Source organism: Schistocerca americana, chromosome 5 (assembly GCF_021461395.2).
Source record: "Schistocerca americana isolate TAMUIC-IGC-003095 chromosome 5, iqSchAmer2.1, whole genome shotgun sequence".
NCBI lineage: Eukaryota > Metazoa > Arthropoda > Insecta > Orthoptera > Acrididae > Schistocerca > Schistocerca americana.
The window spans coordinates 97,192,652-97,220,562 of NC_060123.1; the positions used below are offsets into that span (position 1 = coordinate 97,192,652).

The window sequence follows — 27,911 nt, forward strand, 5'->3', positions numbered from 1 at the left end:
TGTATGAGAATTTCATTATAATTTTGCTATAACTTTTTTTCTTAACTTATAGATTGGGCTCCTGAACCCTTGAATTTGCTATGAAACAAAGCAAGATTTTTAATTTAAGCACTGTTTCTATTATACTTACCTTAAGAGCTATCAGTGTGTCTCTACACTTTCTTATCACTCTCTGTCTCTAGCTGCCACAACCACAGCTAATTTGATTAGGAGGATGGGAAAGGGTAGGGTAAAATATTCATAGAGTGACAACAGAGGAGAAAAGATAAATTTACAGCCACCATGCTGAGAACATCACAAATAAAGAGTATTGTCAAAGTTATATTAGACACTGTTAAACATTCAGTGTAAATCTAATGTACGAGATTTACTCCACCATCTGAGTCTTTGTTAAGATCATTTTGATTTGGGAGAAATAAAGGAACACTGTTAAACATTCAGTGTAAATCTAATGTACGAGATTTACTCCACCATCTGAGTCTTTGTTAAGATCATTTTGATTTGGGAGAAATAAAGGAACATGTGATGCTATACTAACTCTGACTTACTGAAAATAATCACACTAATTTCGAAACAAAATGACTGGTTTCAGCCATCATTGGCCATCTTCAAACCAAAGAAGTATCATACAAATTCAATTCTGAACAAGTCTGCATTTCATCGAAATATAAGAGTTCTGAAAAATAAAACAGATGTGAAATAGAAGTGAATTTTATATACAGTTTTTCTTTGAACATCATATCATGAACAGAATCCATGTGTTACAGACTGAAAACATTTGTTTAGTTGATTGTTATTGTAGATCTAATATGGGAAAAGGTGGAGCTACAATATTTGTTAGAAATAATGTTGTGTATAAATCTTCAGATGTAAGCAAATATTGTGGTAAATGGCAATTTGAGGTGTGTGGCATCTAGATAACAGCAGATAGTACAACAGTTATTGTCCCGTCAATTTATAAGGCACTTTCTGGATATAAAAATGTTTTTCAGAGACATATCGAATCTCTCTTGTCCCACCTGTCCTGAAAAACTAAATTGTTCATTGAAATGAGTGACCTTAATGTGAACTTTTTAACAGAAAATACACACAGAACATACTTGAACACCTGATGTGCTCTTATAGTTTAGTATCTGTAACAACAAGAACAATCAGTTACTGACAGTATAATGTAAACGGATAGATAAAAAATCTACTCAGCAAGTGGTGGTAGGAGAACACACACACAAAAAGGTTTAACTTTTACATGCTTTCGGAGCCAGTGGCTCCTCCTCCTGGCAGAAGAGGTGAAGGGTAAGGAAGAGGGTGGGAAAGGAAAAGGGGGGGAAAGGAAAAGGATAGGAGAGGTTTAGGGAAACAGGTAGAGTTCAGAAAGTTATTCAGAACATTGTGTCAGGGCCTACTTGCTGGACGGGATGAGAAGGAAAGACTGATTGTTGGGGACGACAGATGAGATTTGAAAACCTGAGAGATTAAAGGTGGATGACAGGGTAACATGATAGCATGACATTACTGCTTAAACATCATGCATGATCATACAATGTAGGCTTTCGTGGCCGGTATTGTCTTTACTTAAAACTTTCAGGCTGGTAGGCCATGATCAGTGTATAAAACTCTCCCCTGACATTTTGTTTCCCACTGCTGAAGGCATCCTCTGAGGTAAAGGAGTTCGCCACTTTACCTCAGAGGATGTCTCCCGCAGTGGGAGATGAAATGTCAGGGGAGAGTTTTAAATATCGACCAAGGCCTATCAGCTCCAAAGTTTTATGTGAATCATGCACGAGTTAATAAGAGTGAAAAGCTAAGTGAATTGTGTGTAAAAGAGGTGACAGGGGCAACGGCAAAAAATAGATACATCAGATTATGAAAGGTGTATAAAACTAAAATGGAGTGAAGAAAGGAGTAGTTACTGTGAAGAAATTATGAGACAGAAGGAATTAATGTAAATTAAGGCCAAGTGGGTGGTGAGAACCAAGGACATGTTGTAGCACTAGTTCTCACCTGTGGAGTTCTGAGAAACTGGTGTCTAGGGGAAAAATTCAAATCACGTGTGTCATGGAACAGGCATCGAGTCATGATGTAAAGCATGCTCTGCAACAGGATACTGTGTGTTGTTGGTATACACCCTCTGCCTATGCCCATTCATCCTGACTGATAACTGGGTGGTAGTCGTGCCGATGTAAAATGCCGAACAGTGTTTACATATCATCTGGTATTTGACATGTTTCATAGGTGGCTCTGCCTTCGGTAATATGTATTTTGCCTTCAGCCCCTGGTTTGGTTTAGATAGATTGATGGCATCTTTGCTGTATGGACTCATGGTGAGGCTGACCTGTACCAACTAAGCAAGGAAAGGCTTAAGTATGCAGTTGTAAGACCTATGTACGAGGGTTATTCCAAAAGTAAGGTCCGATTCGCCGTAACTATTGAAATTTGGCACCAATGACAAAACACGCATGCGCGCCGACTCCCGGCAAGCCTTGCACGTCAAACGCCGCCATTTGCTTTGTTACTGTTGCTGAGTGTAGTTCACAGTGTCACTTTACAATGTTTAAGACAATTGATCAGCCCGCCGATTGTGAAGTAAGGGCAGTGATACGGTTTTTGTGTGCAAGAAACAATTCAGCGGCGGAAATCCATCGGCAGATTACTGAAGTGTACGGTCCTAACATAATGAGCGACAGTAAAGTGCGCAAGTGGGTGTGAGCTTTTAATGAAGGACGGGATAATGTGCACGATGAACCACGGTGTGGCCGACCATCAGTGATTTCAGACGATTTGGTCAATGCGGTTGACAAAAAAATTCGTGAAGATCGCCGATTCACTATTACAGACGTAGACATGCATTTTCCGAATGTGAGTAGAACAACTTTGTACAGAATTGTGTCTGAACATTTGAAGTTTCACAAATTATGTGCCCGTTGGGTTCCCAGGCTGCTTACTGAACCCCAACGAATGAAAAGAATGGCTTTTGCTCTTGATTTTTTGGAGCGATATCATAAGGAAGGTGACAGTCTTTTAGACAATGTTGTCACAGGGGATGAGACATGGGTTTCTCACATCACTCCAGAGTCTAAACGTCAGTCAATGCAATGGCGTCACACGTCATCGCCAGTCAAGGTCAAGGCAAAGCAGACAATCTCAACACGTAAGGTTATGGCGACTGTGTTCTGGGATAGACGTGGAGTATTGTTAGTCGACTTTATGGAGAGAGGAACAACGATTAATAAAGCTGCCTACTGCGCTACCCTGACTAAACTTCGACGTGCAATCCAGAATAAGCGACGTGGTCTTTTGTCGTCTGGAATCTTGTTGTTGCATGACAATGCCAGACCCCACACTGCAAATGAAACGCAAGCTCTGATCAAGAAATTTGGATGGGAACAGATGGACCATCCTCCTTACAGTCCGGACCTGGCGCCAAGTGATTTCCACCTGTTCCGTTACTTAAAGGAGTTTCTCGGTGGCAAGCGCTTCGACACAGATGATGAAGTGAAAGAAGCAGTTAAGGACTGGTTATCGTCACAGGCGGCCGATTTCTATAACATGGGCATTCAAAAGCTTGTTGAACGATGTGACAAATGTTTAAATAAGTATGGAAGTTATGTAGAAAAATAGATAAAGATGTAAGGAATGTAAATAAAACAATTGTTTTGAAAAAACATTTTAGTTTTGATTTTTTTTTTATAACCGGACCTTACTTTTGGAATAACCCTCGTATAAGGAAGGATGTAAAGCAGATACTGCTGACTATTAGTCAGTCTCACTACTGACAAGTTTTTCCAAAATTATGGAGAAACTAATGCATGCCAGGACTGTTAAGCACCACATCATCAGCAAAACTCAGTTTGGATTTCAGAAGGGTTTATCAACAGAAGATGCAGTATTTGCATTTGCTGCCAATGTTTTGGAGTACTTCAACAAAAAGATGAAGATGGTTGGAAATTTTTGTGACCCAAGAAAAGCATTTATGTCAGTCATCAGTCTCCGCTGCCCTCCGTCTAACCTCCTGACTGCACATAGCTGTCCTACCCTCTTACCACCTCGTCCCAGCACACTCCCCAACAGCACATCACCGTCAGCCACCCCTACCCTACTATCCCTCCCCCTCCCCACCCCAGCCTCCTCCTCACCCCCACCCAGTCGCCACTCCCATCATGCACTGGTGCTGCTGCTCGCAGTGCGGCCTCAGCTGCCTGAGATTGCAGTCATGTGTGTGTGAGTTGCATCTGCATGAGTGTGTATGTGTGTGTTTGTCGTCTAATTTTGACTAAGCCCTTACTGGCCAAAAGCTATGTTTGTGATTTTTTGTTGTTCCAATCTGTGACTCAGTATCTCTGCTATGTGGTGAGTAGCAACTTTCCTTTCTGCAATATTGTCACAGTCATCAAATACTTTTACACAAAAGCTACATATCTAGGCACAAGTGGTGTGATAGGGGAAGTGGCCTGATTTGTGTTTAGCAAACAGAAAAGAGAAAGATGTACTGGGTACCTGAGGTGTCTCAATATCATCAGAATGGCAACCAACACATGCTGAGTGCCTCAGGGCTTAGTTCTGGGTCTGCTACTTTTTATTATTTTTATTAATGAGCAACATACTTGTACAGAATATTGTAAACTCACCATCTTTGCTAATGACAGTACACTACTTATTGACAATTCATTACAGAAACTTGAGGTGTCAACTAATAAGGCTTTTAGGGATACTGTGAATGGGATTAATGTAAATGGTCTTTGTGTTAATAACAGTGAAACAAACTATATTCATTTGCATGCAATCTCTGAAGAAATACCAGATAGATAAGGTGGACAGATCAAAATACCAGGACTTACATTCTGACAGCAAATTAAATTGTTCAAACCACATCCTGGATCTATGCAAAAGACTGAATTCTGCAACTTATGCTTTACACATTGTTTGCTCTTATAGAAACATGAAAACCATTAAATCAGCTTATTATGGTTATTTTCACAGCATGTGGCATGACATTTTGTGGAAATGAGCCACTAGCTAGAAAAGTGCTTGTTCACAGAAAAGACCCACAAGAATCATGAGTGGAGTACACCAAAGAGCAACATGCAGAAATCTTTTTAAGGAACTTCACACACTCTGTACAATATATATTCTCCCTTATGTGCTCCATAAGGCAATAAAGCCCCTTTTGAAATGTAATAGCATCATAGCCACAACACTAGAAGAAAAGACAATATCCACTATGACCAAGGAAATTGGAGTATAGTACGGAAGATGGTCCATTTCAGTGGCTGTAAGATTTTTAATGCCCTCCCTTCACAAATTAAGTATTTAGTAAATGAATAGCTCTCTTTTTTTATTTAACTTAAAGCAGGTTCTATAGCAAGCGTCATTTTACACTATAGGATAGTTCCTGGACCACTATGTAAAGTACCTGGAACTCACAGATACCGTATTTACGAAGATTCTTATGTGTGGTCCTGTCTATTTATTATTGTAAATATGAGTATATATATTTTTCTTCAATAGATTTTCTGTACTATTTACTTATATAAAAAAATTATTTTTGTAACAGAACCTTATTTGTAGATACTTCAACACAAAATTGATTTGTACTGTTTATATAATACTATAGTATGTAACCACATCAAACTTGTAAAACTGACAAATTGCGTATCCTGTGAAATATTTACAACGTGGATCACTGGAACACAAAAACATAAATAAATAAAACACATGCTGTGGCTGTGTCCCACGACTGCCTAAACCACATTGTCAGCATCAAATTTTCAAAACACTCAGTCACTGTGTGTCTCCAGCTAGACTGAAATACCATTCTTTGCAAATTCCTATGACTTATTCAACAAAATGCAAAGCAGACTGCAATTACAAAATCAAAGGACTTCAAAGGAAATCTGTAACTGAAAAAGAGAACGAGACATGTTTGCAAGTTCCAGTGAATCGCTAAGCTTGTTCACATATACATTGAGATAGTGGTAAAGGAAACCAAAGAGAAATCTGGAAAGGGAATTATGGTTCAGGGAGGAGAAACCAAATCTCTGAGGTATGCTGACGACAGCAAGATTCTGTCAGAGATGACAAGAGGTTATAAGAAGATTGTCAACAAACATAAAACAAGGATAGTGGAATGTAGCAAAATAAAATCAGGTGATCCTGAAAGAATTAGATTAGCAAATGAGACACTAAAAGAAATTGACAAATTTTACTATTTGCTCAGCAAAATACGAGGGCTATCCACAAAGTACATTACGTTTTGGAATTAAAAATAAATAAAGCATTGGAAATTTTTTTTATTATATACAGATGAAAGCCACACTTAATTATTACTTTCCTACATAGTTGCCATTTAAATTAAGGCACTTATCATAGCGATGGACGAGCTTGGAAATTCCTTCGCCGTAAAATTCGGCCGCCTGCACCTTCAACCACGTGGTTACCTCTTCTTGAAGCTGTGCTTTGTCATCAAAATGCTGCATAGCCAACCACTTCTTCATTGGTGGGAATAAGTGGAAGTCGCTCGGTGCCAGGTCGGGACTGTACGGCGGATAAGGAAAGAACTCCCACTTAAAAGATTCAAGAACTTCACGAGTGGCATTTGCCGTGTGGGCCCGGGCGTTGTGAATCAGCAAGATCTTTGAGCCCAACTTTCCCCTGCGCTTGTTTTGTATTGCTCTTCTGAGGTTGTGCAGAGTTTGGTAATACCTTTGAGAGTTTACTGTAATGCCTCTTTCCAGGAAACCCACAAAAATCATATTTCTACCTGGTTAATGATTAACCACGTGGATGAAGGCGCAGGTGGCCAAATTTTACGATGAAGGAATTTCCAAGCTCGTCCATCGCTACGATAAGTGCCTTAATTAACATGGCAACTATGTAGAAAAGTAGCATTTAAGTGTGGCTTTCATCTGTATATAATAAAAAAATTTCTAATACTTTATTTATTTTTAATTCCAAAACGTAATGTACTTTGTGGATAGCCCTCATAACTAACAATGGTCAAAGTAGAGAGGATAAACAAAAATGCAGACTGGTAACAGCAAGAAAAGTATTTCATAAAAATAGAAATTTGTTAATACTGAGTATAAATTTACTTATTATAGAGTCTTTTCATCTACATCTACACACATATTCCACAAGCTGCCATTAGATGCATGGCTGAGAGTCCCTTCTACCACTAGTAGTCATTCCCTTTCCTGATCCAGTCACAAATGGAGCTAGAGAGAACCAACTGCCCATATGCCTCCATACCAGCCCTAATTTCTCTTATCTTCACTTTGCAGTGCTTATACAAAATGTACATTAGTAGCCATAGAATCATTCTGCAGTCAGCCACAAATGCTGGTTCTCTAAATTTTCTGAATAATGTTTTGAGAAAAGAACATCACCTTTCCTCAGTGGATTCCCTTTGAGTTTATGAAGACTCTACATAATACTCATGTTTTGTTCAAGCATACTGGTAACAAATGTAGCAGCACACCTCTGATCTGAAAGAGTCAGCAGAGCTAATGCACAACAGATTACACTGATCAGCCAAAACATTATGACCTCTGCCCACCATGATGTTGGTTGCCAGCTGGTGGTAGTATTGCAGGCACATGATGCGGCAAGAGAAGTATGTAAGCAGAGCAGACACAGATGGGGGATCACCATAGCAAAGATATGGGCTGCAGGTGGGGAAATCCATCAAGAAAAGTGACTCCAGCAAAGGACACATTATTATTACACAGAGACTGTAAGCAAGTATCTCAGGAATGGCAAAGCTGGTCAAATGTTCATGTGCTACTGTCTTGAGCATTTACAGAAAGACGTAGAAGGACAGCGAAACTACCACTAGGCACTGAATGGTTGGATGTCCACGATTCTTCACAGAACTTGGGGTTCAGAGGCTTTTCTGCTCTGCAAGGTAGGATAGATGGTGATCTGTGGCATCTCTGCTGAAAGAGCACAACGCTGGTACATGCACAAGTGTTTCAGAGCACACTGTTTGTGATGATGTTCCCTGCTTTATTTCTTCATTTGTAGTCCTTGGTGTCGACATAATAGCTGAAAAAATAGGGTGTGGGAGTACAGTACCGTCCACTTTAAATGATGTAGCCAACAGGTGCACATTTGTGTTGCAAAATACTTTACTTTCACTATTCACAACCCCCCCCCCCAATAATACACAGTTTTATGCCCAGTGCACAATTGTTTAACTTTCGATAAGCCTCATTAACAGGCAAACATCCACATACTGCTACAATAGTTTCCTGTTGAACATCTACGAGCAGTAAAAACCTAACCACAAAGTTCACAGTTCTTGAATAATAGAAAAGTATGTATGGAGTAGACACTGTCATTGTTTTAACACACGGGCTATTGGTGTAACATTTATTTCACTGTTAAGTTGATGGGTTGTTGTCGTTCAAACCAACACAGGTTCCTCATTTGAAACTCGGCCATGGACAAACTGTCTCGGGACCAAAAACCAGACCCTTATATATCCTCACAATAATAGGTACTGAAACTACACATTGTTCAAAGTTAAATTTACAGAAATTACAATTATAACTTAACTCATTAAATTAACTGAATCTATCGAAAAATTGGTTATTTTTAACAGTTTATTCTCCTTCAAGTGTTAAGTCGAATTATTTGTCAAAATCATGAAATTAACAAATATAAGTATGCAAAACAATACTTTGGGCAAAACTGTTAATTACTTTGGAATTAATTAAGAGCTGGCTATGCTAACATGTTTTCGAATAGAGCCTAATAGATCCTTTAAGAATACTATTAGTTGTTACTCCAAATGTTTGTAATTAGTACAGAATTTATATTTGTTTATGAGCCAACAATAGAATTTAAGTTACAAAACAATTACTGATTTCAACCCATAACAAAAGATACTAAATAGGAATAGTCAAATTAAATTAGGAAATCAATTACTGCATAAAACTAAGCACAAAATTAGATTTGGTGTTATATTCTTTAAAACTGAGGGCCAACCTTTCCCTTTTATGAAAATGCAGATTATACTCACGTATGTTAATTGTAATTAGTTAAAAGTGAAAATATGGATTCCAAGGAGGCAGATGACAAAACAAGAGGTGAAGTAAAAGTATCCCAACTAGCTCCTTCACATGTTCATTGTACATTGTTGAAAATGGAGCTCTGCAGCAGACCACCCATTCATGTTCACATGTTGACCCAATGGTACCATCAGTTACGATGGCATTGGGCACAGGGCCACCAGGATTCGACCATCTATCAATGTAAATGTCTCAGCTCTTGGGCTGAATCACATTACTGCTACACTAAGTCTAAGGCCTCCACAAATGGCGATGTCATCTTTCAGCACCATAATTGTGCATGTCTCAGAGCCAGAATTGTTCTATAGTGGTCTGAGGAGTGTTATAGTGACCTCATGTTGATGTCTTGGTGACCAAATTTGCCAATCCTATGCAACCCATGTGGGGTCACTATTGGGTGCAAATCAGTGGCCTGTTATTTGCACAATTTACATGACTTGTGCATAGGCATCTAATGCTACTTACCTCCAGAAACCTAAAAATCAACTGTTGGTTCCCTGATAAGCAGAATCAGTGATGTTTTTCACTCCAAAAATGAGCAAACAAGCTATTAAGCAGGTTGTCATAATGATTTGACTCATCAGTGTATTTTGAGTTCTTGCATATTATATGTTTGGTTAGATTCAAAGACAAGGGTCAGCACTTTCTTCTGATGACCCCTTTAATGACTTTCATGTCTTCCTTTACTCTGATATGGTGAGAAGCCCAAATGCTCAAGCAGTACTTAAGAATGGGTAATGGTATTGTTTTATAAGTGGTCTCTTGTGTAGAGAAGCTACACTTTCCTAAAATTCTTCCAATAAACTGCTGTTGACCATTTGACTGCTCTACTACCAACATTTTGCACTGGGTCTGTTTCATATCCATGTGCAACACTATGTATAGATCTTTAGTCAATGTGGCTGTGTCGAGCAGCACAACACTAATATTGCATTCCAACTTCATGGGACTGTTTTTGCTACTCATCTGCATTAACTTACATTTTTCTACATCTGGAGTAGCTACCATCCATCACACCAAATAGACATTCTGTCTAAGCCATCCTATACTGAAACGCCAAAAAACCTGGCTTAGGCATACCTATTCAAATACAGAGATATGTAAATAGGCACAATACGGCACTGCGGTCGGTAACGCCTATATAAGACAAGTGTCTGGTGCAGTTGTTAGACGAGTTACTGCTGCTATAATGGAAAGTTATCAAGGTTTACGTGAGTTTGAATCTGCAAGTACTTGACCAACGATGACTGAAGAGAATTGTTCAATGCAACAGAAGTGCAACACTTTGGCTAACTACTGCAGATTTCAATGCTGGACCATCAACAAGTGTCAATGTCAAACCACTCAACGAAACATCATTGATGTGGGCTTTCGGAGCTGAAGGCCCACTCATGTACCCTTGATGACCACACCACACAAAGCTTTGTGTCTCACCTGGGCCCATCAACACCGATATTGGACAGTTGATGACTGGAAACATGTTCCCTGGTTGGACGAGTCTTGTATCAAGCAGATGGATGTGTACAGGTATGGAGACAACCTCATGAATCCATGGACCCTGGATGTCAGCAGGGGACTATTCATGCTGGTGGAGGCTCTGTAATGGTGTGGGGTATATGCAGTTGGAATGATATGGGACCCCTGATACATCTAGGTACAACTCTGACAGGTGACACATACATAAGAATCCTGTCTGATCACCTGCATCCATTCATGCCCATTGTGCATTCTGAGGACTTCCAGCAGGACAATTTGACACCCCAAATGCCCAGAATAGCTACAGAGTGGCTCCAGGAACACTCTTCTGAGTTTAAACACTTCCTCTGGCCACCAAACTCCCCAGACATGAACTTTATTGAGCGTATCTGGGATGCCTTGCAATGTTTACTTCAGAAGAGATCTCCACCCCCTCATACTCTTACAGATTTATGGACAGCCCTGCAGGATTCATGGTGTCAGTTCCCTCCAGTGCTACTTCAGACATTAGTCAAGTCTATGCCACATTGTGTTGCAGCGCTTCTGTGTGCTCGCAGGGGACCTACATGATACGAGGCAGGTGTACCAGTTTCTTTGGCTCTTCAATGTGTATCCCCCTACAACACTCAATGGTGACACTTTTCCACACGCAACACTATCATCAGCAAACAGTCACAGGTTGCTGGTCATGCTGTCACACATCCCTGGGGCAATGCTGATAATTCCCTTATCTCTGATGAATACTTGCCATCCAGGACAATGTGCTGGACTCTGTTACTTAAGAAGTCTTTAAGCAACTCACATAGATGGGTATCTATTCAGTACACATAGACCTCCATTAACCATCCATTCAGAATTAATAAAATATATTGGCCTATTATGTTGAAGTTAGGTGGATTTTCCATTAAAACACAATGTTTCATACCCATTTTCAAGGGGAATTGTAGCATTTTTGAATGTCTGATTCACACTGAATAACTACTGACTGCAGTGAAATTCTGTTTTGTGTACTCTGATGCAGTGATGCTATGTCATATGCTTTGAATACCCAGTTGCAATTGTCCATTGTTGCTTGCTGTCATCCGCTATCGCTACCACCCCATGGTGGAAGACTTGCACACATCTTCTTCAGCACTGAGATCCATATGTCATTCAGTTTCAATCCCTCCTCCTTCCTAATGAAATTCCTGGTGTGTTTAACAATCTCTATGGCCCCTCTGTATAGCTTTTCACAGTATCCACTTGTGGTTGCCAGTACTTGTGTCTTATCAAAATGAATGTGCAAAGCAAGTTCTGCAACAGCTGATCTGTCAATCTCTCCTCTCCTACAGTGGCCATTTGCTCTTCTAGGCCTTTTTTTACCATTTTTTTGTCAAAAATATCCTCCTCAGATGAAGATGAAATATTGAGTTTTAATGGAAAATCCTTCCAACCATGGTATAACATCCCAGAATGTGGTATCATAGATCAATACCACCCTCACTGGCTCATCAGACACTGATAGTACTTGTGTGGGTCCCAGCAGTTCCAGTGATGCAAGCCCACTGAGTCATACCCTCAGTGGCTCTGACTATGAGCACCCTCTGCTGCCACAATATTAGATGGTGGCAGCAGCTACACGGACCAGTCTCAGTCACAGTCTTTGACAATCTTGCAAACTCACTTGTGAAAACTAAAAACAAGGACTGAATTTCTAGTTACAACTTATCTTCAGGAGATGAAATTTTTAGTACTGCTTAATGATGCATGAAAAAGTGCATGACACTTTCTTAGCTGTAAGAACTACCAGTTCCTTCCTCAGGAAGAAGACTGTGATGGGTTGGGGAGTTTTAAAAGTGAAAGGATGCATCCTATGAGACAATGATGACCTAACTCTGGCTTAATGGCCATCAGTATTCCAGAAGGAATGGAGATTTCATTGATAGAGAAAGTAAGTGAATACAATATGAGGCTCAGGATAGGTATTCTGAGCTAACAGAACTGAAAGAAAGCTTATGTGGTCCGAGGAATTGTGCCAATGTAAATGTGCGGTGATCTTGGCACAATTGGTTTTTTGTTGTTAATATGCTTTTCAATCAGAATGCCTTGTAGATTAGTGTGGAATGGAGGGTGTACCTTAACATGACAGATTTTCTGGCAAACAATTTTATCAGTGAGACTACAAGGCTGTTCAATAAAACACAAGACACACAACTAGAAGGTCTGCTAAAATTTCAACAGGAGAGAGAACAACACTTCTAGCCCCCACTGCTACTTTTGCATTGGACTGACTTCATGTTGAATACCTCTGCTTTCACATCTGAGACTTCAGTCATCAGCACTGATGACAAGTTTACATAATATTATTCACATTGGTGTAATAAGCTGCTGGGTCCTTACAAAGTCTACTTAAGAACTTTGCTCATGCTGACCAATGATGCTGACTTGCAAGTTCACTGCCACATAATGTACCCTGCTGCCACAATCACTACTCTGATATGCCAGCCCAGCAAGTTTGAAAGCCTGCTGAAAGCCATGACAGCCAGTACACAGTACTGTTATTTCTGCAGGTGCTGGTATCGCTGCTGCAGCGCTGGCTGCAGAGTCACACCTGTTTTGCCAGCCTGTCAGCACTCCCGGCCACCCTCCAAAGCTAGTGGCGCAGCAGCTCAGTCTTCAGCCATAATTCTGCTGTGCTCTTGTACTGTTGTCACTACTCTTCATTTTCTTGGTCACAAGATTCACTACGTCATAGGTTCTCTCTCTTGGATTGTTCATTAGGCTCATTAGTCTGTCATCCTGTCTGTATCGTCTAACTTCCTATTGCATTGTCTTCCTGTTTACTCTTGGCAGCCTGCTGTTGGTGGCCTCAGCTGGTTGGCTAGTTTCTGCAAGTTCTCAAGTCATTCACAGCCTCGTCAGATTCCGGTCACAATAACTGGCAACAAGGTAAAAGGCTAGCAGAATCCCACAGTTGGAAAGCTTGTGTAAGTCACAGGGATGCCACAGCAACAGCTACTGTTGGAGCAGCAACTGCAACAGCAGTTGCAACAACAGCAACAATAAACTGAATTGATCCATCAGGAAATTCACCCTTTGAAGAATCAACTGGAGATTTAGAATACCCAACCCATACAGGCAGTGGTCACTTCCCAGGTGGAGAGCCACTCACTGACATTTGTGTCTTTTAACAATAGCAGAGAGGACTGGGACATGTATTGGCAGCAGCTGAAACAGCACTTTACTGCCTTTTGTGTCTCTGATAATGCTAATCAGCAGTCACTCTTCCTTTCTGGTGATATTTTTCTTACTGAAGAAGTTGGCTCCCCTCTCATATCCAGCTGCACTCACTTTCAAGGAGATGTGCTTGTTGCTTTTGAATTATTATTCAGAGCAGTTCCACGTGGTAGAGTCCGACCTCGAGTTCCATCAGTACCACAAGCAACCTGGTCAGTCCTATCACTTGTGGGTGACTGACTTGCAACGTCTTAGCTGCCATTGCAATTTCACTTGTGTACACCAAGCTTCCAAACCATCATATGCTGACTCTTTGATTTGAGACATTGTGGTCCAATTGGAAGTACACACTGTCACTCTCAAGGTGAAGAATCTTACCTTGGATGGTATTTTGAAAACTGAGCATTCTTTTGAAATTGTGCAGGTACCAAATAAACTCCTCATGGCTTGGCCACAAGTAGTAGCACTTCAAACACAACATGATAGTGGGACTGTTGTAACCAGTGTTCCAGATAGTGGCATTGTGATTCATCAATTTCTGATGCGCCATTGGCCTCTCAACAGCCAGTCACACTCCATCAATGTGGGCATTGAGTCTTCCATCATGTCCAGACTGCTTCATGTCATAACCACAAGCAGATTGTCTGAATTGCTGGGAGAATGACACTCATTGTGGCAAAGGTGGACATCTCCAAACTGTCTGTTGTAAACTGTAGGGACCACTGGACTGCATTACCCATCTGCATCAAGGGACAGTGCACGAGCATCACGTGATTATTCACCAGGATGATCCTTCCACTATTACAGTATTTAAACACCCTCACAATTGTGGCAGGGACATCCATTTCCAGGTGGACACAAAGAGCTATTATTTCCTTGGTCAACCTCCAAATGTATGCTCATTAGCCTACATTTTTCTCACCCTGTCATACATTGGTTGTATATAGTGACAGTTAGATTCTTCTCTGGGATAAATTTACAGTTACAACTGCCTACAAAAAATTCGCACAGTTGCTAATGCTGTTTATTCTTAATAGTCATACATCTGACTAACGTTGACCATCTAGATTCCTTCTCACTGTTTGTATTTTCCATCTCTGATGAGGTTCAGATAGCATCTGACATGATTGCAGGAACTCAATTAACTTTGTGCCACCTTCGTGCCTATATTCAAACCTGGTGCCACAGATTTCCAGGCTTATACCTCCTTACATCCAGACACAGTGCCCCGTTTCTACCGGGCATGACTCATCTGCTGTTAAGCAGAAACTCAATTGCCTCCACGAAACTGGTGTGACTGAATCTCTTAAAACCAGTGCTTGGGCCACACCCTGGTTGTGATCACAAAACCAAATGTTTCCCTTCAGCTAGGCAGAGACTTTAAATTGACAATCAGTGCCATGGTATAAATGGAAACTTAGCCCAAACAATATCCAGAGGACCTCCTCAAGTAGCTCCTCAGAAGTGAATCTTTTTCTACGATTGACTTTGCCGGTGCATGTTTACAAATGCCACTGAGTGAGAGGTTACAACACATCATCATTATTACCATCTGCTTTGGCTTATACAGTTATAAGCACTTGCTCTCTGGGATCTCTTCCCCTCCATCAATCTTCCGGATGTACCTGAAACAGTTAACCATGTTAATTCCTGCTTGCACAATCTATCTCAAAGACTTAATTGTCATGGGCACCACATGTCAGGACCATGTATGCAACCTTTGCATCTTATTTACTATGTATCAGGACCCATGGTTCAAGTGCTTTTTACACCAATGCCAGTTTTTTTCTGGACCACATGGAGTGCACCAGACTTGCTCAACAAATAAGGGATCTAGTTCCCTGACCGCAGTGTAGCAGCTATTGACTCTCTACCCAACCCCCAAAACTTAAAGGGGCTACAGGCTTTCTTGGGAAAGTAGCCTGGCAGAGCTCCTCCATGGGTGTAGCCACACCTCAGTGCACTGTCAGATGCCCCAGGTTCTTCCCACTAGCTGCTGGGCTTCAGAGCTGTGACACCATTCGTGCCACAAGTCCACCTTCCTGAGCATCATCCAGGGTGCTTCCAAAACTGCTACACCAGCAGCTGCTGGTGTTCACTGCAGCAGCATGGTGGTCACGGTGCTGTGCCTATCTCGTCAGCCTGTCAGCACTTTCGGGTACCCTTTAAAGCTAGTTTTACAGTGGCTCAGTGCTCAGTCACTGTGCTCTTGTTTCTTTGTCATGACACATTGTCATCATGGTCACAGGATTCACTACACTTGGGGTTTTCACTCTCAGACTGCTCGTCAAACTTGTTATTCTGCCATGCCATCTCTGTTGTTTATTGTTCTGTTGTACTGTCCTCCTGTTTACTCTTGGTGTGTACTGTTGATGGCCTCGTCTGGTTGACCAATTTCTGTGGGTTCTCAAGTTGTTCCCAATGTTGACCGATTTCAGTCACAGTAACTCCCTATCAACAATAAATGAACTGTATTTATGCAGATGATTAGTCTACTAATGTTATGATCTTGTCTCACAGTCATAACAATTGCAAATCTAGAGAAAGTAACCCTGTGATCAACTCAACGGGCAATTATTTTGTTAAGCAGAAACTTACTGGCATACAGTTTCCTTAGTAGTAGTAGTAGTAGTAGTAGTAGTAGTAGGTATTCTGCGTCACGGCAGGTCTTGTCATGGGTTAAGCCTTTTCCACCTTTGTCTGTCCATAGCCAGTCTTTTCATTTCTGAATATTTGTCTCCTTGGATATTGCCCAGCATTTGATATCTTCTTTTTCCTCTTCCCCTTTTTCCCTCCACCATTCCTTCTATTCCTTCCTTCAATGAACAGTCCCTCCTGAAACAATGTCCAATCCAGTTCTGTTTTATCTTTATAATGACTTTCAGAATGTTTCTTTCTTCTCCAACTCTTCTTAATATTTCTTTATTCCTTACTCAGTCTCCCCATTTCAATTTTTCCATTCTTCTCCATATCCACATATCTAGTGCCTCCAATCTTCTTTCATCTTCCTTCCTCAATGTCCTTCTTAATACTTCTTCATTCCTTACTCGGTTTCCCCATTTCAATTTTTCCATTCTTCTCCATATCCACATCTCTAGTGCCTCCAATCTTCTTTCATCTTCCTTCCTCAATGCCCAGGTCTCTGCATCATACAGTGCAACACTCCAGACGTAACACTTGGAAAGCCTTTTCCTCAGATCTTTGTTTAGTGGTCTGCAAAGTAATTTCTGTTTCCTCTTGAATCCTTCTTTTGCCATTGCAATTCTTTTCCTTAATTTCTGTTGAGCAATACATATCATCCATTATTACACTTCCCAAGTAATTGAAGTTATTCACTTGCTCTATTTCCTCTCCCCCTATTTTCATATGGCTTTTTCTCCCCTTTCCTCCAATTACCATGCTTTTTGTTTTCTTCTTGTTAATCTTCATTCCATATTCTTCTAATTTTGTGTTTCAATCATCTAACATTTGTTCTACCTCTCTTGCACTCTCTGTCTTCACAACCATGTCGTCTGCAAATCTTATACACTCCACTCTCCAATCCCCTACACAACTCCTCTCCTTCCATCAAAACTTTCATTAATAATTTCCTCCAGATACATATTGAACAGTGTTGGTGATAAACAACCGCCTTGTCCTACATCTCTTCCCAGTTCAATTTCTTCACTCATCACACCTCCTATTCTTACTCTTGCTCTCTGGTTCAAATATAAATTTCTGATTAGCCACCTATCCCTCCAGTCAACTTCATGTTTCCTTAGGATTTCCATCAATTTGTCCCACCTGACACAGCCAAAAGCCTTCTCAAGATCAATGAACACAACATACACCTTCCTTTTCTTCTCCGTGTACCTCTCTCTTATCATTCTCAGTAGCCCATTGGTGTCTCTAGTTCCCACTCCTTGCCTGAAACCAAATTGTTCATCGCCTATTACGCAATTCAACTTTCCATATAGCCTTCTTCTGAGCATCCTCAGCAAGACCTCGGCTGCATGTGATATAAGGCTCACTGTTCTATGTTCCTCACACTTTTTGCTGTCCTTTTTCTTTTCTATAGGTATTAAGATACTTGTTATAAAACCTTTGGCCATCTTCCTGTCATGAATATTTGATTACACAATTCAATCAACTCCCTTTTCCCTTCTTTCTCCAATGACTTTAACAATTCCACAGGAATCTCATCAATTCCCATCGCTCCATTTTTCATCTCCTTCATAGATGTTTCAATCTCACTAGTTAGTATTGTATTTCCTTTGTCATCATATGCAACTTTATCTTCTTCTTCTGTCCCAAGCTCTTCTTCACTTGGTTGGCTGTCTGCAGCATATAGCCATTCTATATATTCTTCGCATCTTCTCATTATTTCTTGGGGTTCACTCACCATTTTACCATCTCCTGCCTCTACTTTCTTTAGTCCATTGTTGTTTCTCTTTTCCCTGAATGTCAAATACATTTGCTTGTTTGTACATAAAATCATATTTTGCTTCTTTCTCTAATTTCTCTGTCTTGTCACACTTTTCTGTCAGTCATTTCTCGTTTGCTTTTCCTTTCTCCCTTCTTAATTCATTATATAACCTCCTGTAGTTGTGCTTCCCTTCTTCTGTGTTTGCAGTTTTCCATATCCTGCTGTCACCCATCTTGGTTATCATATCTGGTGTTACCCATTCTTTCTTTACTTTTTTCCTCTCCTTGACTCCAAGCATTTCCTTAGCTACCTTTTTGGTCTCGTTTTTAAAATGATCCCATCTTCCTTCAGCGCATTTCTTTTCCTGTCCTTGCATCATGATTTAACAATATGCATTCTCTAATTTTTTGCAATTGCCTTTGTCTTCCAGTTTCTCAAAGTTAATGTGCTCTCTCTTCTGTCCTCAAATATAGTCTTATTAGATATGTTTGAAATAGTACGTCTCATATTGTGGTGTTTTGAAATGCTCTCTCTTCTACATATACTTGTACATCATACTCCACAAACTGCCTAACAGTGTGTTGAGGAGAATACTTCTGGTATTACCGACTGATCCCCTCTACTGTTCCACTTTTGAAAGGTGTGTGGGAAGAATGATTGTTCATGAGTCCCTGTATTAGCTATAATTTCTTGAATTTTCTTGTCATTAACATTTCGCAAGATATGTGTGGGAGGAAGTAATATATTGTCCAACTGTTCCCTAAAAGTGCTCTCTCAAAATGTAAGTAGTAAAACTTCTCAATGATGTACAATGCTTTTCTTGTAGCATCTGCCACTGGAGTTTGTTGAGCATCTCTGTAACACACTCGCACCAATTAAACGATCCCACGATGAAACACACTGCTTTTCAATGGATCTTCTCTATCTTTTCTATCAGTGCTACCTGGTAAGGATCCCAGATTGATAAACAATACTCAAGATTCAGTAAACCAAGTGCCTTGAAGCCAGTTCCTTCATGAATGAATTACATTTCCTTAAGATTCCTTCTATGAATCTCAGTGTGGTATCTGCTTTTCCTAGTTCTAATTGTTTTATGTGGTCAAGCCATGTAAGGTTACACTGGATAGTTACTCCTAGATATTTAATGGTAAGTTGTTGTTTCCAGCAATTTGTCATCAATAGTGTAGTAGTGTAGTTGTAAAGAATGGATTTCTTTTCCTATGTATGTACAATATGTTTTATTTATTTATGCTCAGGGTCAACTGCCAGAGTCTGCACCATTCATGAGTCCTCTGCAGCTCATTGTGCAAATCAGTACTGTCTTGTGACATTTTTACTTTCTTGTAGACAACTATATGATTTTCAAAGACGTCTTATAGAGCTGCTGACGCTTTCTGCTATATCATTTATATGCTTTGTAAACAATAATGGTCCTATCGCACTTCCTTGGAATGTTCCAGAAATTACCTTTAAACCTGTTGATTTTGTTCTATTAAGAGTGACTTGTTGAGTTCTATCTGTAAGGAAGTCTTGAATCCAGTCACAAACCAGGTCTTATAGTTAGTAAACTCATATTTTTTTCCCTAAACAGCAGTGTGGGATGCTGTCCTACTCCTTCTTGAAGTCCAGGAACATAGGCTTGACCTGAGCATCATAGTCTGCAGCAATACAGATCTCATGGAGACACGGAGCGAGTTGCATTTTGCAAGATCTCTGTCTGCAGAATCCATGTTGATTTTTATATAGGAGATTTTTGTTCTCCAAAAATTCGTAATTCTTGAACATAAAACATATTCCATAATCCTTCAATGACATAGGTCTATAATTGTCTGCATGTGTGCTACAGGTCTTCTTGAAAATGAGATGGCCTGTACTTTTTTTCAGTACTAGGAACCCTTCATTTACTTTTCTATTCTGTTGCTGACTAACTCAATATCTGACATTTTGACATTCATGCTGTAATTGGAAAGAGGGACTCTATTATGATCTTCTGCAGTGAAACAATTTCAGAAGACCAAATTCAATATTTTGGTTTTCTCTCTGTCATCTTCAGTTTCTGCGCCAGTATGGTCATTGAGTGAATGGATAGAGAATTTCAAACTGCTTGCTGATTTTAAGTAAGACCAAAACCTCATGCAGATGATTTGAAAAATTTTACTTTCAAAGTCATTGAATGAGAAATGTCACTGTGAACTAAGCCAAAAATCAGTTATTTCGATGGAATAAAAGAAGTGATAATGCAGATGCTTTTGATTCCTGCAGCTAATGTAACATATGTGGTTTCTACAGTTTATTTAAATGCAACTCTAACATTCAGATGCAAAATACACATATTGACATATTCATTGATTAATATTTATTTTGTGTATCTCATATTTGCTCAGTAAATAGCTTCATGATTAGCTAATCAAAATTAAGCATAATTACTTTAAAAAAATACAAATTTCCTTCAGAATCTACAAGTAATATACATTTTTGTTTTTGATAAATTCTTAATATTTATGATGATTTACGTGCCCTGGCTGTTCAGTGATTTTTTACTTTAAAATCAGTTACTCTCAGTTTGCTCTGTAGTGACAAAACCATGTCATTATAATAACTGTAAGAAATAATTTAAATTTCAGTCTATTTACATAAATCAGTGACTGACTGCTCACCTGCATACATGATAGAGTTGAGTAAGCCTTTGTCAGATGGCTGCATTTGTAGGTCACACTGAGCTGCTGGTAGCAGGTATGACATTGACGAAGAACTGAACTGGTTTGCAAGGGAGCATACCACAGATATAAAAAATAATAGATAGTTGTACATCCCAAAACCTAAAAAAAGAGAACAGATTCAGAAAATTGAAATTACTTTTGTTATTATGACTTATATATTTTGTTTATTAAAGAAAGTGTGCATGCTATTTCTATAATAATACTGAAAACTTCTAATCCACGGTAATTTTCTGATCTTTTTTTGGTTGTCTAAGCACCGTCTGTCATTCATCTGCAATTGAGCAACGACGATCTCATTTTTTGCCTGTAATAAAGTAATATGATGATAAGATTGTCAGATTGTCAATTTTATGGCACTTTTAGATCTCCCTTATTGACAATGATTTTGTTTTACCTTTCGAAAGAATGCATCATGTTTACCCTACAAAAGTTTTTCTACAATGTTACTTTTTACAAGCCTACATTGTTGAATGTTTTGTTTTGTTGTCAAACCTAGAATGTGGAAACCTTCCTTGCAGTGTCTATTCTATTTGCTTGTTATTGTTCAATAGATTCTGATACTTCAGATTTTCATCTAACTTTTGTAACTACTATTCCACTGTTCCACTGCTTTGCAGATGAGCTAAGTCTACTGTTGTTTTAGAAGCATTTCTCTCCCTGTTTTCTTTCAAGCTGCCTAAGATTAAAAAATGATTGTTAGTTTTTCATTATCATGCCTGTAGACCAGGCTTTAATTCCGAGTGAAGTTTGGAAGCAAGCAACCTCCGGCTGATGGGACGCGATGCGGAAACACACCATAATAATGAAGTGCACCATTATGAGGTGTTTTCCCATGGACCACCATTTAGTTTGGTGGTGCTTTGCACTTCTGAGCCTCCTCTGAAGTATACTACCACCATATTACCTTCCGTAAATGCTTGACATGCCCGCTACAATATGCATTTTGGTGGAAATCATTGCTAAGTGAAGCACTCGAGTTATATAAAATACTCAATAGAGAAGAGTTGAATGTGCCCCTGAAGTTGAGAAGAAGTGTGCTACCCTCTCACTGTAGAGCGGTAAGCAAGACAGAGAGTTCACCCAAATGAACACAAGTTTCGTTATTATTCACCCTACTTCTTACGAAGTAATTTATTGATGAAATGAGGATGTTACGAGGGAGCATGGAAATTGACACTGCTACCACTTGGATACAGTGCCCTGCTGCGTGTTTAGGAAATGAGAGACACCCATTTGTTTATTCAAACAAACACCCATGATGTTACAAGATTGCAGCTCCCACTGAAATAAGCACTAATTTGTTGATGTTTAGCACCCATAATGTGGTGTCATTGCCCAAGTGCACTAACATGTTATTTTGTTGATAATTTAGCTGGCAAGAGACTTCCACCCAAATGAATATAAAGTTTCATTGTACAATGTCGCAGTAGTTCGCACACCCCTTTTTTCCCCATAGGTCACCCAGTTATTTCAGAGATTTTGGGAATTTCATAGTAGTTAACCACCATGAGACATAATCACCCTATGTCTTTCTCGCCCATGCATTGCATTGAGTTACTACCATTGCTCTGACTCTCTCGTCTACCTGAACTTGTCCCCAGTAATACCCAATTCCTTATCCTTTAACATGAGTACCCTTTTAGTTCACCGCGAGTGTGCCACTCAGCATAAATGGCCAATATGTCAGGCTACCCTGGTGTTGTGATCGCGGATGGCTGTCCACGATTTTACCCAGAACAAATCCCGTGTTAAATACAACATGATTTTTCCCATTGGCCAAATCCCTTTTCTTCCTAAGCCCCAACATCCAGTACTAAAGCTTCTGATTCAGCAAATCACTTATGAAACCACTAAATTCCACTGGTACATGCCGCCAGCTGTGCCACATGGTGGTAGTGCAACTGCCACTTCCCCTTCACCCCTCTCGCCATTCCTCGTCCCTCGCGCTTACCTCTCTGCTCTTTCCCCTCCCACAAGATGTGCGTACCGCCACAGATAATACCCCCTCCATCACCCTGCTAGAGAGAATGGCCATTAAAGTTTGTCGACATCATACTTCCCCGCCACACAAGCCACGTTATCTTCTCCTGTTAGTCAAAGTTTGCTTACAAACAGTGCGTGCACTTGCATCACACAGAATCACATTCTAGATGTCAAACTTTTTGTATTTTGTGCACTGATTAAAAACTCACTGCATTCTTTCCCTTTCTGTATATGAAGTTTTATGAGTAGGGCGAGAATATTGTTAGTTGTTTTGTCACTGTGGACACACTTTTTAATTACCTTTTCTAGAGTTTTGCCTGTGTGTTCTCCATGCCTATAACTCTGTTTTACAAGCTTATTTTATGCCATATGACAGTCCCCTGATTTCATCCTTAATTCCAGTGTTTTGCCAGTATGTTGTAGCCCATGGAACTTTATATAACTATTACCTGTAAGTAATACATGGAGGATGTACTAAGATTTTACATTTTTTATCACTCTTCTTTAAATGTAATTAATCCAGTTGTAACCCAAACTAGGTGTTAACGTTCTGCAGTTAGTCAATTTATTATGTTTCTTTTTACCCAAATATTTTGATTACCATAGAATTAAGTATTTTGTTATAAAAGCAGATTTTTCCCTGAAAATAACAGAAACCATGATGGTTCATTCCCATTTTGTGAATCATTATGGCCTCATTTTAACTTCATTTGTCTTAAGACTTGATTACGTGGACAGTGATGATTTCAACTATTACTGGAGATATTGTATTGTAATTTGAATCAGTTAATATTTTACTATTTTCATAACTCATGAAAATTGATAAACTTGACTACATGTCAGTATCCCCCCCCCTCCCAAAATGAAAAAATTAAAACAATTGTAACACACCCCTCCCATAGCTTTAAGGCCCCTACTATGGCAAACTGTCTTTCCTGGGAGTGGCTGACACCGTTTTGTAAACAATGTTTGCCACCACTTCTCTGGAAGGGGAAAGAATGTACAGTATGGCAGCCATTCAAGGAATATTTTAGAGAATTAGTTTAAAAAATTTATTTCATAGGCCCAGTGGAATCTTTACAAGTTTTCTACCAGAGTAGTTCACTTCGTGTCTACGTGACACAAGTTGCTTGCCTTTCAAAACCGAGGTGGTTCTGTCCAGTTAAAACTGCTGACAGGAGACACCCTGAGCCCTCTGCTGAAACTGCTAGTGAATTCACACCATTGGTTTTAGCCAATAGCATGCGTGGGATACTGATCACATGTGTGGACACTGGAGTGTTTTGCGTTGGAGAACACACTTGCTTCTCTCTCTTGTAATCCAGACCTCGAGCAGAACAGATGTCTTTTTGGAAGGCAGAGCCGGCCACCAATGTAAGTCAACATGAACCGCTTCCCTTTCTGTTACCCATTTCATTTAATTGTTCGACCTCCTAGACTGGCCTAAACCTGCTAACTTCCAACCCTAGGCACGCCTTTTGTACTCCATACATTGAAATATATCCTCTTTACTGTACTTAATTTCCTGTTTTGCCATTTAACAGCAGCCCTGGATGCCCACTATCAAATCCTGACCGCCACAAGGTATATTTAACAACCTTCTTCCTCCTTCCCTGCCATTTTATACATTAACATTGGTGTCAGAAGTTTCCCTCCCCATCCCCAAACCACATACTCCTTTTACATTTGGTGACCAGAAACAGGACATTAATGTCCGTATAACTTTACAATGGTTGCAGAAGTCCCTTGTAAACTTCCCCTAACTTTACAATATGTACATTAGTTATTGGGCACAATATTTAAAATTACATAAAACCGATAAAAGTAAAGTATAGTAAAGAGATAAGTGACATGGGACTTATTTGTATTACACACAACTGATTGAAGGTATTTTTGTGTGAAATTAATTTTTATTTCATTATATGTCACTGTTATTGGGGCTGAAGTGTTCCCTGCGTAAAGAAATCAAACTGACAATGCCACTTTGTTCATAATTTCTTACGAATTTTTCCTAGCCCTGTTTTAATATCAGGCAGCAGAAACAATTTCATGAGAATTGGTTGACAGTTTCTCACACTCCTATTAATGTAATCATCTCAAAGTTTCATAATTCATATTGATCTGCCATGCAGTGAATATTTATTTAACTGCTGTGAGAAACCTGGCCCCAATCTATAACTGTCAAACAACTAGGAGCCTAACACAAATTTCAATGTGTTCACAATAGTGGAAAATCTGAATTAGTTTGTGGTCAAGTGTTAAAATGGACCAAAAGCAGTAACAAAATAAATAAATAATTCAACTTACAGGAAACATGCCATTTTTGTAGATCAGCTAAGTTGACTATGTTCACATGCCTGATGTAAATTGCGACAGGAAAGATGATAGCCAAAGACTTAAACACAGCTCTCACACAAAATTACACCAATGCTAATCGTAGAATGAATTCCATTTCTATGATGATACTACAGCTTGTGCAGGAATGAACCTGATTTAGCTGGCCAACGAGACATTGTCAGTGCCCACCAACAGTGATTATGGCCCAAACACTATCAGTTTCTTGCATGCTTCCATGAGCTGTTCAGTGAGATTCCCTCAATAGAACAGTACTTAAGCTACAGCAATCAAGCTTTCAAGCAAGGAAGGAAGATTGGGATTTAACAGCACAGTGAGATTGAGGTCATTGAAGAAGGATCATTAATACAGTCAGAAAAAGGGAAACAGCTAAAGCCTCATCAACATTCAGCTGAAATGATGTATATATAAAAGAATAGAAAAACGGAATGGGGATGCCTGGCCAAAAATTTGAACCCTCCTTCTTCAAAATATGAACTCAGTGGGTTACCTGTGTTCCTTGAAATAGGCAGGGTGAAATCCTCAGGTAATATTACAAAACTCAGAAAAAATTATAATATTACTATGAGTAAGATGGTCAGTCTATTGTGGCACTAGAAGCAAGGAAGCAATTAAATACAACACAGGACTATCAAGCAAACAATACCAGGAAAGTGATAGAATGTGCTTAATTAAACATTGTGTGCTTGTGAATTAACACTGAAAAGCAGTTCACTTTTAATTGTAACTGTATAAAGATCCCCACAGGAAATGTTGACCTGTTTATGACGAATACACTTTACTTATTATGCTATCTGTCAGACAGTAGCAAACAATTAATAGTCTATGGTGATTACAATATGGATTTTCAAAGTGATTCTGATGAGAAAAATGATCTGAAAACCTTATTTCGATCCTACAATTTGTTCTCAATAATTAACTTTTGAGCATGATTTGATTAAGACAGTGTGACTGTAATTAATAATTATTCCTTGATGAAGCTCAAAGCAAGAAAATAATTGCATATCCAGTAACAAATACCCTCTCAGATCATTTTGCATAGTTAGTTAGGATAAATAAGAGAGTGCCTTACAGTATAGATACTCCTAAGTGGAAGTCAGTTTGAACAATTAACAACTCCAGAACAAATGTTTTTAAGAATAGTCTACAAGTGATGACCTGGGATGATATTTATAATGAACCAAAAACTGACATAAAATTTAACCTATTTCATGATAAATCCATATCATTATTTGAAAACAGGTTTCCACACAAGTTATGAGAAAGGACAGTAAACAGCCACACACAAAAAAAAAACATGGATAACTAGAGAAATAAAGTATCTTGTGAAAGGAAAAGGGAAATGCCTCTGTCAGTAAGATAAGGTAAAAACTCTGGCAATATAATCAAGTCTGACATATATTCAGAATTTTTTGATACTATCAGGTATTAGTAATTTGATTTTATGAATTTATATGTTTGTATAAAACCAAAATTCATTATGTCATACATAACTATTTACATCTTATTTGCTTAGTATAAATTTGAAGATTTCATACAAAAACCTGTAAAGTCACATTTACCAAGTTTTGCTAACTATTTATCAGTTAATGTCTTTGACAATGATGTTAAATGCTTTGATTTAAATGTAATCTTCGTGCTTTTTCTTTCTACATATGGCAGGTAGTTGTGTGGTAATGGAGACAAGTCATCTGTGTGATGTGGTAGAAAGCAGACATTGTAGCTGGAACTGATAGCTCAAGGAAACAAAAGAATATTACGTTTCATTATTCTGATATTTGAAGAGTTAAAATACAAATATTCAAAGTGCAGATGTTTTTTATTCCATAGATAGTGATTCACCAGACTTCCAGAATCCTAACACTAGTGCACGTTCTTTATACAAAGAAAACCTGCATCATTACCATACCTCTATAAGAAGACAATGAAGCCATCTTCAAGACAATCAGCTAAGTAAAAACTATACTTTAGTAAAGTGAATATACAATTCAATGCAACTCCATTCACAAGAATGACAAATTTCTGTTCCATAGGCAAGTCACTGAATATACAGTAGCGAATCAATATACTATATTTGGGGGTTCATCCAAGATATTAATATTCTACAAAGAAACATTAATCACTGATGTATTTGTCAAATAAACCCAAAGTAAAAAAAATTGCAATGAATGTAAAAGTCAACAAAGTGGAGATGAAATGAAAATACATTTAAGATCTGGGAACAATACGACTAGAAAGTAAAGATGACGCATCTCCCTGGCTGAGCTACCCAAGCACGACTCACAACCTGTACTCACAGTTTTACTTTCCCCAGTATCTTGCTACTACCTTCCAAATTTTATAGAAGCTCGCATGTGAAACTTGCAAGACTGGCAGAAGTAAAGCTGTAAGGACAGGTCATGAATCCTGCTTGGATAGCTCAGTTGGTAGAGCACTTGACAGCAAAAGGCAAAGGTTACGAGTGGAGTCTCAGTCTCGTACACAGTTTTAATGTGCCAGGAAGTTTCATATCAGTGCACACTCCCCTACAGAGTGAAAATTTCACTAAAAAAAAAAGAAGACGAAGAAACACAGTATATGGACTACCTTCTTCTTGCACATTTGCACTCATGCACTTTGATCTTGTTGATAATCAGCTTTAGGCGTGGTGTAAATGACTGAAGGTCATGACTCTCACTCTGTCACTGG

General features: G+C 39.1%; 1 protein-coding gene across 1 annotated transcript in view; it reads right to left on the bottom strand.

Annotated features, from left to right (window-relative positions):
- The window catches only part of LOC124615923 (synaptic vesicle glycoprotein 2B-like), a 252,280-nt gene that overhangs the window by 116,306 nt on the left and 108,063 nt on the right, over positions 1-27,911 (bottom strand). The window contains exon 3 of the mRNA XM_047144107.1: positions 20,823-20,984. Within this exon, the coding sequence (XP_047000063.1) occupies positions 20,823-20,984 (162 nt within the window). The remainder of the gene's footprint in view (positions 1-20,822; positions 20,985-27,911) is intronic.